This window comes from Plectropomus leopardus, chromosome 2 (assembly GCF_008729295.1).
Source record: "Plectropomus leopardus isolate mb chromosome 2, YSFRI_Pleo_2.0, whole genome shotgun sequence".
Lineage (NCBI taxonomy): Eukaryota > Metazoa > Chordata > Actinopteri > Perciformes > Serranidae > Plectropomus > Plectropomus leopardus.
The window spans coordinates 26,314,994-26,325,501 of NC_056464.1; the positions used below are offsets into that span (position 1 = coordinate 26,314,994).

Here is a 10,508-nt window from a genome sequence, read left to right on the forward strand (position 1 = left end):
CTTGCGACACAGTTAAGTGCTTAAAAAACCTGTGGATGCAAAGCTGGTTGCTGCAGAGCATCTGAGCAGTCATGCAGGAGGAGACCGCACTCTAACCAGGAAGAGGAAGGTAAAACGCTGCACACCTGTCAGTCGACCATTGTAAGTCACTTTTCTTTCTCTGGATAGAGGCCAGTCACAATAAGGCACAGCAGGAGGGTGTGTGGGTGATAAAACAGGCCAAACAGCTGAGTAGAGAGCTCAGGCTTGACAGATTGAAGAAACAGAACGAAGCAGGCTCATAAATAAGTCATTTTATTTTGGCTTTCTTTTTAAAGACTATATACTTATCAACTATTCATAACAACAAATTGAATTGTTAAATACTGTACACAGCATACTGTATTCTCCCAGTGCATGTCTTCACCACAGCAGAGAAGTTATTTCTTGATAATCTTCATTCAGTTTTATTATTCCTAATAAGACATACGAATACCTTAAGATTAAATAGTATCAGTGTATGATGTAAACATTTTTTTGACATTTAAGTCAAAAGCAACATTGTGTTGGCAAGGTTTTGTGAGCAGGAGGGAGAGGAGGAAAAAAAAGTATATTTCAATGACCGTTTGACCTTAGCAGTTTTCCCAACCGTGTTCAATACCAAGGGTTACTTCAATACATTTGCTACATTTACTATACCGTCCTGATGCTTCTTGAATAATCTACAACATAAAAATTCATACATTTTCTTGGCTGCCAGCAGCCAGAGTCTCTCAGACCACACCCACTGCAACCATGTAAGGCAGGAATGCATGAGCAGAACAGGAAAGTCTGTGTCAGGTAGGTAAACCCTGCGCTGTCTTTGTAATGCATTTGTATTAACAGGTTAGCCAAGCATCTCTGTGATCTACGATCTGCTGATCTCTATTTAAGGATATCCGGTTAGAACTGATTTTGTGTTACTCTTAATTGAAAGGGGACAGAGCATTCGCCGTCAGGGCCCCGAGGCTCTGGCACTATCTGCCTGAGGAATTCAGGTCCGCTGAGTCAGTGATCTCTTTTAATTTCCTTTTTAAAACATACTTTTGTCAGAGAGCCTTTCCCAACTTCCTCTGAACTATCTTTTGTTTCCTCAATTTTACATGCAAATTTTGTTTTTTTCTTGAGCTGTTGTCTTTTAAAATATGTTGATTTTATGACTTGTGGGGTTTTATTTTGCTGCCATGTGGAGCACTTTGTAACACTGTTTTTTAAAAGTGCTCTAAAATAAAAACTGTGTTTGGGTCACATACGGAGCCTCATCTTTTATATATTCAGATTTTGCCTTTACTAATGGGAAATATGCGATACATAGGGTTAATATCAAAGGGAGGTAGTACTTGAGGCAAATTAACTCCAAGCAATGACTCACAGCTTGACCAAAAAGAAGCTCCTCCAACTATTTGATGGAATTTCAGTAAAGAGTACATTCACTTAATGTTCGACAGGCCGATTTCCGTGCAACAAAACAGACCTGGACACTGAAAAAAAACCAAAAAACAATCACTGTTTTAGAGGGCTGTGTTCAAAAGCAGGTGCTGCAACTAAGCAGAGCACAGTAACAAGTATAGTTGACAGTTTTCTACCAATCGTAGAAAGTTGTTTACTAAAGTCTCACACAACACTTTTCCAACTGCTGTTCACATGCACGTTTGCACAAACACGTCCACGCACATCATACACACACTCACTGACTACACCATTTAAGCTGCACTAGACATTCCAATGGAAACATGCGTAGCTACCAGTTATGTACCCAACTCTGAGTACAAAATGTACCATGAGGGAAATTTACACAGATATAGTGGCCTAAGACTTCATCAAGGCAGGAAAACCATATCAGTGTGTTAATAGCAAACAGAAAAGAGATTTGTGTGCTAGCATCCTTCATTTCGTTACAAAATTAATTAGCATTTAGACTTCATATATTGCGTGATACATGGTTATGTTACTGACCTTTTGTCCCCTGTGAGACACAAAAGCAGCGTCATCTCACAAAACATCCTCAACCTTCCAGAAAACACTGAGCACATGAGGTTCAAGGCCCGCTTGTACCCTCTGACTGTACCATAAAAAAAAAAAACAGCACAATGTTGGATGTTGTGAAATAAAACTCATATCAAAAATAAGCTCTACAATGTTGAATCTCGCCCACGATCTATAGTCTGAGATACAGTTTCTTTTAGTATCTCAGCTGTGATTCCAACATTACCAGTAACTGAATACAGTGCGCACATACCCTGTGTGTTCAGAATACATAGGGGTTAAAAAAAAAAAAAAGTAAAAGCAGCAGTTTTTCAAGTGGTTTTTGCTCATGTACAGTAGAGTCCTCTGCTACTTCCACTATAACTTTTCAAACTAAATCCACATGTGCTTTCCTCCGGGTGTGACAGTCCCAGTCTGAGTCTGATGCGTCTGTACTGCGAGCTGTGGGGCTGTCCATGACTCGTAGAAGTCTCTCCACGCAAGGTGAGTCCACGTATGCGGGCCGCTGAGGCAGGAGATAGTAATGTGTGGTGCTGGCTTTCTTGCCGTTCTCTATAATGGGGAGGATGCAGGGGGAGCCCTCGCTGTTCTGTCTCTGTAAACCCCGACTTACGTACTTCGGATCTGGTGCAAAGCTTTGGGTTGGGGGCATGACGCCGTTTATGTATGTCGGGAGGCTCTTGGGGCTGGGGGTACGGGAGCTGCCTCTGGACAAAGGTTCCCGCGGGGGCACCTTGGGTGGCTTGTCGTCGTCGCTGTAAGCTCCAGACGAGACCTCTGCTGACCAGCGGCGGTAGTCTCCTGTCTTGATTGTTCGTGGCGGGATGGGGGGCGGCACCTCAGGCTTATCCATGCTTTGTGTGTGGCGTTTGTGGCACGTGAGGCGCAACAGTGACGGCTTGTTAAAGGATCCAGCTGGGCCGGAGTGCGAGCGCCGCAGCCTCCTCTGAGCTTTGTCCTGCTGTCTCTGACAGACCACCGGCTCAGGCGGCTCCTGTCGCTGCTGCTCGTACTGTTCCCGCACTTCCTGTGGATGATGATGCTGCTGCTGCTGCTGGGGCTGCTTTGGGCTTTGTAATGGTCCGTCATAGTAAGCATAGTTAATCTGCCCGCAGTCTCTGAAGCTCCTTCGACTGGGGACTCCGTATCGAAAAGGAGATGATTTGTGACACTGTTCAGACACCAGGCAGCGGCTGTCGTCCGAACTTGTGAAAAATTCTACCTCGCTGTCCATAGCCTGCTCAGGGGAGATGTCTGTGTGTGGAGGGATGGGGGGCAGAGGCTTGGAGCATCTGCCTGGCGTCTGTGGTGGACTGCTGCACTCGTACACCGAGAGCCTCTGGAATGAAGGGACCACCTGGTCGTCATCAGCAGGACTTGGGGTGGACGGTTCAGCGCTGCAGGACAGGGAGAGATGTGGGGGTCGGGATTTCTTTGGAGGTAATCTCTGCGAGCTGGGACTGTGTTTGTGTTCTGTCAGAGAGGAAAAAAAACCATCACATTAGAGGCACAGTATTATTAATAAAGGTTTTAGTGACAATCATAATTTACTCCTCCAATGGACATCTTGCATGGGTGGATTATGAGACAAACTGGACACAGATAAACAAAAAGCTCCACCACCTCTGCAACATAGGAGCAAGACACACAGTCTCAGTAGTGGTTTTGCCTCTTTTAATATTGTTGTCTGCGTCTCTTTGCCGTCATTTTTGTGTGGTAATTTTGTCACTTTTTGAGATCATTTTGTCTTTTTGAAGTAATTTTGTGTCTTTTTTGGTCGTTTGGTGTGTCTTTGTAGTGGTTTTACCTCTCTTATTTTGTTGTTTGCATCTCTTTGCAGTCATTTTGTGTCTCTGTGAGGTCATTTTGTAGCTCCTTGAGGTAATTTTGTGTCTTTCTTAGTTGTTTTGCATCCCTTCATGGAGCTTTTGCTTCTCTCTTGCTGATGTTAACATCTCTTTGGAGTCGTTTTGTGTGTCTTTGAGGTGATTTTGCGTCTTTTTGGGTTGTTTTGTGTCTGAAATTTTTTTGCCTCTCTTTTGTTGTTGTTTGCATCTCTTTGCAGTTATTTCGTATTTGTCTCTTTGCAGTTCCTTTGCATCTCTATGTGGTTATTTTGAGTCTTTTCCTGGTTAGTACATGTTTATTTTTTATTTGAGTGACAATTTGCAGATGAAGACCAGAGGGGCCCCGACACTTTGGGCTCCTAGGCCTGTGCCTGGTAGGCCTGTTCAGTAATCCATCCATGACTACTAGCTTACTTTATACATCTGGAAAACCATTTACACTATCCAGTATGTAGCAGATGATTGAAAGGAGCAACGCATCCAATGCAGCATTTGTGTATTTCAGAAGACCTGTACTGTGCAGATGACAGATCATGCACTTACTTTCATAACTTAGAGATGGCGGAGGTGGCCCCTTATGTTGGGCACGAGAGCTGTGATCTGTCTGTGCAGTGTCCATAGTGAAGTAGAAACTGTTCAAAAAGAAAAAAATAGATTAGTGCCAGTTTAAATAAGTGATTTAATCATAAATTAAAGGAAATCTCAAACAGAACTAAGCCATAAAAGTACAGCACTTTCATTCAAAAAAAACTATCTCTTTCTATAAATCTCCCCATTAATGAACTGCTAGTTGTGGCACCTGAACACTCACTTGTCCAGCTCATGGCGATAGTTCCAGGAGGGTTTGGATCCAGCCATGCTGTGACAGTAGCTGCCCCTCAGGAAGGGGTTTTCTATGGGAAAAGAGATCTCCTGGGCAGTCAGACCCACTGTGGACATGCTCCAGGCACACTCGGGTCGCATCAAAGTCAGGAAACACTTCTGGTTTACCTGAAACACAGCAAAGACACAGCTATGAGTGACGGTGACAGCAAAAGCAGATGAAGAGACACAGAAAATGAGGGTAAAAAGGGAGAGCCCACATCCGCAACTTACACCAAGAAAGAGAAAAGTCAGATATTAGAATAGAAAGCAAATCTCACACACTCACACACACACACACACACACACACACACACACACACACACACCCGTCTGCTGCCCACCAAAGCAAATATTTAGCTATGGCCTTGAGCTTGTGATTTTTTTTTCTCTCTACATAGACAACAATCTCCTGTGACAGAGGAATGACAAAAGCTTAGCTTGACAAGATTTTAGGTCATTTATGTCCCAACACATCACAAGGATAGAAGACTTTGTACATAGAGTTCTGTATTTTACAAATTAAGCAAAAAGGCAGTAGACAGACCAAAAACAACAAACATCTCTGTCATCAATGTTGTTATAATACTTCTTTTGTCCGTTCTCCAAGTCTACTTTTTCAAACTGCTGTCCTGATGTAGATAAAAAGTTTTAGTTCCATAAAGTGGAAACACTGGTTCAGTTTTGATTTACAAGAAAAAACACAACTCAACTTACATTTCAACTACAGCCATCTATAGTCTAAATTCAATCTAAGGTGTAAACTCATTAACCAACATTCAGACTTGCATTTCTCCAGACCTCCACTCTTTAATAAGTTTACAGTTTATTTTAAAACTCGACCGTGCTGTGCTCCAGTGCTGCAATCTCGTTTGTCCTGAACAGCAGAGGAAGGGGCTCCTCCGGTTACCAGAGAGATAGACCTGATGTTGCAAGTCAAGTCAAATGACCTGAATGTTCGTGTCATGTAAAGTATGTGTCAGGGCTGAGTAAACAATGTGTACAATATTTGAAACTGGGAGGAACCCTGGCAACATATTGATATTTCTGGGGTCAGCGGTACACTGGAAGCAAAATCCGATCTCACACTGGATTAACCTGTTCTGTATGACAGAATCTCAAGCATTATTTTCAAAACTGAAAACTGCAACTGCTTGCAATCTTTACTTGCATATTAGACATTTTTGCCACCAACCAGCTGTATATGCCAAAACACCAGACCATCAAAAACAGGTACCTTGCGATACATCAAGGCCATGCCTCTTTTTTTGGCACTGAAAACCAAAGATCCAATCAATTGTCATGCAACATAACATTATTTTGCGTAATGTTATAATATTTTGTTAATTGGAAAACATTGATCAGAACATGTATGTCTGCGAGCAAGTGCATCATGGGTAGCCATAGGTGTTGCACACCATGTCTGAGTTTACTGTGACACCAGACGCACATTGTTGCAGCTAGTCTTTAGCTCACTATCAAAAGTCCCATTAACCAGAATGCAGCCAAACAGGTGCATCCATCGGCCTGGTGGTCACCTCATCTGGAGACCACAAATGAGGTGCATGTGCACACCCAGAGACACACTGTCCTCCTTATAATGTGGGAGTGATGACTGAGAAGATCACGGCCCCCTCGTTTCCCGGTCTCCTAAGAGCCATATTTATGTGCAGCCCTGACAGCTGGTGAGAAACAAAGCTCTAAAACAACAGGAAGCCCGGGGCATCAGCGTGAGCCAAACTGCCCAACAAGGCATGCAACTCCCCATGCCCAGGGCCGTCGATTCGGTTCGGTGGGGATGGGAAGCAACATGATCCTCGATAATGAACCCCGGGGGCTTGTGCTTCCTCTTGCAACAGGTGCAAAGACAGTTCATCCTGGCAGTTAACCATAAGAGCATTTACAGGCAGCCGGATTAAACAAATGATGTGCGGTCATGCAGAGCATTAAGGGGGGGGGGGTTCTCGAAGTCACTTAATTCACATAATTTGACCAGAGAATGTCTTTTTATGGTCAACAATGGACTTTTTGTTTATACAACAGGTGGACAGGCTCAGTTGCAGTGTGAGGGAAACGCAGGAGGAAGTCTGACGGGGTTAGCACTGATGTCAAACATCAGGAGAGAGCTTGCCTTTGATTCAGGATTGTAGCAGTCACTCACTCACTCACTCACTCACACACACACGCACACACACACACAGACCTTGAAAGAAGGAGTTCACACCCCGCTCATGACACCCCTGCAGCGGTTTCCGAGCAACCATACCCGCTCTACCTGTGCGGCAAGCAAACAGCGCGCGCACACCCCCTCACTTTACCGGATTGAGATAATAATGGTTAAAAGAACTTCAGCAGGCAGGTGACTCACACCACAATACACAAGTCAGCTATTTGGCAAGCCAGGTAATGATGATACAGAATGGTAATTTCACTTTTAGCTTAAGCGGAAAAAGAGATGTAGTACAATAAAATAAGGAAACCAGGATATAGGTTTGCAATCTGCCAGAAGTTACATAAATGGATCAAAAACTGTATTTTTTTAAGAAAAGAGGAATATAGGTTTAGCAAAATGGGACAAATGTGTCCCCATTTTTTTTTTGTTTATTTTCGTCAAAACTTTTTAAACTCTTTTAAAGTCGGCTCCACTAAATGGCTTTAAGATATAAAAACAACATATAAAAACACACAAATAATCGCAATACGAGCTGCATCAATGTGTCTGTCGTGCTGGCACCAACATACACAACAATAGACAGACATGGGCTCTTAGGACAGCCAACACATTTCAAAAATCACTTTCTGAACTCACCTAAATAACCTCGCACTTCTTCCTCCGCTCACTCGCTCCCGTAGACTCCTCTGGGGGGGAAATATAGTTCCTCGGTTCCTTTGGTTAGAGTATGTAGTCTCCTGATTGCATCAGAGGACAGGACGCCTGCGAGTTGGAGGCGCTCCGGCTAAACAGTGACACTTTTAGATAAGTCTTGCATTGTAGTGAGCAATGTCTTATAAGCTCCACCACACGAGAGACGCGCTGGCTCCGCCTCGCACACTTGCCCTTAAAGGCGCAGTCTTCCTTTTTTTTTTTTTTTTTTTTTGCACCATGTGTCTGTGCAGCCTACGTGCAGCAGGACAGGCTGGATGCATTTGCAGAATCAGCCTTGAACGTATACACAGCAGGGCTAATTTAAGCATTTACTTGATGTGATCAAAGTCTGCCTTTAACCTTGGAGGACGGAGCAGGTGTGAACACAGGGATACAGTCAGCTGATTATCTGTTCCAGTGGGATGCAGGAGATACAGTAAACACCTCAACAATTAGATCTGCAGCTGCTGCAGCTCACTGGGGATTGGCTGATTCAGTGGAGTCATGTTTATTCATAATTGTGTACTGTTGTGAAATAACAGGGGCATTACAGTTTGGAGGAGGGAGTGGGATATTTAGAGAAGCCCAGCAATGAGTCCTAAAACCCAGAAATCAGTTTGCATATCAGTACCTCCGGTTCCCTCGTCTCAAAGTCAATGGTTTTTTGAATGGGTTTTTTTTTTGGTTAGAAGCCATAAATAATGTCTGTGGTTAACATAAACTGAAGAGAATTTCAGGTTTTGTTTTATGACACAAAATATGTCAGTAATTGTCCCACTGGCAAACTTCGAAGCTTAATTTGTCTTAAAAACGGCGGCTGCTAACAAGCGGGTAAATGAGACTACAAAATATCATCACGCAAAACCGCCGAACACAGGTTTACAGACACGTCGTGGTGGTGACACAACCGTAGTGTAGTTTGTTTTAGCCTAGCATTAGCTTTTTACTTCTGCTGATTGCATTTAGGTTTTCAAATCCTTTAAGTGGTGTTGATTTGTGAAGATTATCTTGCTGAATGAAATATGTAAGGATCATGAATGTTTGTTTATCACAGAGCTTATCCAATGGTAAGCAATCCAATGGGCTTTTTGACGAGGGAACCTGGCCGATTTTAACTTCTGTGTTGGCCTACAGAAAAACATCATCCCTGGGACTCTCTATCGAAGACACATAAAAGCTTCAAAGTTTGGTTTTGTTTGACTTTTTTAAAGATTTTAAAATAATTAGTGCCATAACACCTGTCCAGGGTGTACCCTGCCTCTAGCCCAATGACAGCTGGGATAGGCTCCAGCCCCCCCGCGACCCTTACGAAGTGGTTACGGACAATGAATGAATGAATAAACTGTTTAAGAGGCTCATTTTTAAAATACAGTGGAAGTTCTCTGAGGCCCCTCTTAACCCTTAAAAACACAAAATGGTTTAGTCTGCCCCGCACAAGAATTTGTCTCTAAACAGAACCAAACAATGGCAGCATTGTGCCACTCCAGTGTTGATTTTAGATGGCATGCTGGCATCATGGAACCAAAAGAGGCATGGCAGGCGTGAAGTTTAAGGGCTTATTTATGCTCAACATTATATGCGGAGTCGAAGATGGATGGAGCCTCCTGTCTGTGCTCTGTGTTCATCTCCTCTGTATCTGTGAAGTTTTCTGAAAGTTTACAGATACAGAATGGTAATATATAATAGAGCAAATATTTTGTGAAATTAGTCTGCATGTCCACATGTGTATAACTGCACAGACCTCCACTTTCTACAACGCTGCCTCTGTTTAAAGGTACAATAATACTACCTTAAGGGCAACACATCTCTGTCCCCATTCTAAGTGCTAATTCTTGCAACAACAGTCTTCACCAACGACTCTGTCGCCCCACTCCGCAATCACACTTTTTATGCAGAACAAAGTAGTAATACTGCAATATTTGTGCCTTGAGCAGGCAGTGTAAAATGGGCTATTACTTAGGCTGCTGGAGCAGCATCATACACTATCATGTCTTTCCCTAAGAAAGGGAAATCAGGGGTCCAAAAAAGAAAAGCAAGCAAAGGTTTGTTTAAAAAAAAACATTTCAAAAGGTGCATGAGAGAGACATGGATCGAGAGGAGAGGTGGGGGGCCACAGATACTGGCAGCAGCATCATCCTGCAAGTTTAGACTTTAAAAATTGTTTTACCTATATTGTACTTTATATGTGTGGTTTCATAAACTGCAAGCAAACATGCTGCAGTCAAAAGTGAACTGCAGAAACCTGCAGGAAGACAGAGGCAGTAATGGGGATGTCTCCGGGGTAGATAACACAGACAACAGGCAAAGAAACAGCCAGAAAGACTCTTATCTGCACAGCTCCTCGCTGAATGAAGCCCAGATTGTTTCATGGCTCCCTTATCAGATCACCCAGGGCATTTTCTTTTAGCTGGACCTGTTCTCTATTTGTCTGATGCTCACTAAAACACAGTGTAATTTAAAAAAAAAAACATACTGCAGGACTGATATAAATAGATTTTTCTTTGTTTTAGTTTATGTGAATAACCTTGAGACGTACCATCCCTCACTCACACCCTTTATTTCCAGTCACTTAGCCTACTTAGATCTTAAGTGGTGTTGTATTAACTATGTCACCTAACCTAACCGGGCTATACAAACCCAACACTGACATGCACGCTAACCAAACACAGCGATACAATAGCTACAAACAAGTCGTGTGTTGAATCAATAGTGGCAGAAAGCAGAGGTGTGTGCGAGGGAGAGAACAGAGTGTTCTTGTGTCTGAGTTCGTAAATCCTTTACAGCTTCAGCACGGGGGCCCCCCAAACCCAAAAGGCTTATCATTACATATTTGGCCCCCGTGTGGACCAGGCTATCACTAATCCCCCTTTATAATTTCAGGCATTTTTGGGATTCCCTGGGCCAGTTGTGACCAGCAGCAGAGGTTTTTG

General features: G+C 43.2%; 1 protein-coding gene across 2 annotated transcripts; it reads right to left on the bottom strand.

Moving 5' to 3' along the window:
* Positions 1-278: 278 nt before the first annotated feature.
* On the bottom strand, positions 279-7,690 carry errfi1a (ERBB receptor feedback inhibitor 1a). 2 transcript variants are annotated; one of them, XM_042506633.1, is made up of 4 exons: positions 7,522-7,690; positions 4,663-4,841; positions 4,395-4,483; positions 279-3,477 (listed from the first exon to the last, which is right to left on the bottom strand). In XM_042506633.1, the coding sequence occupies exons 2-4, from the start codon at positions 4,812-4,814 to the stop codon at positions 2,372-2,374; spliced, it is 1,347 nt and encodes a 448-aa protein (XP_042362567.1). In that variant the 5' UTR covers positions 4,815-4,841; positions 7,522-7,690; the 3' UTR covers positions 279-2,371. The 2 variants fall into 2 exon arrangements, with proteins under 2 accessions (XP_042362567.1, XP_042362574.1); XM_042506640.1 differs by lacking the exon at positions 7,522-7,690 and having other exon boundaries at positions 4,651-4,737.
* Between the last annotated feature and the right edge of the window lie 2,818 nt (positions 7,691-10,508).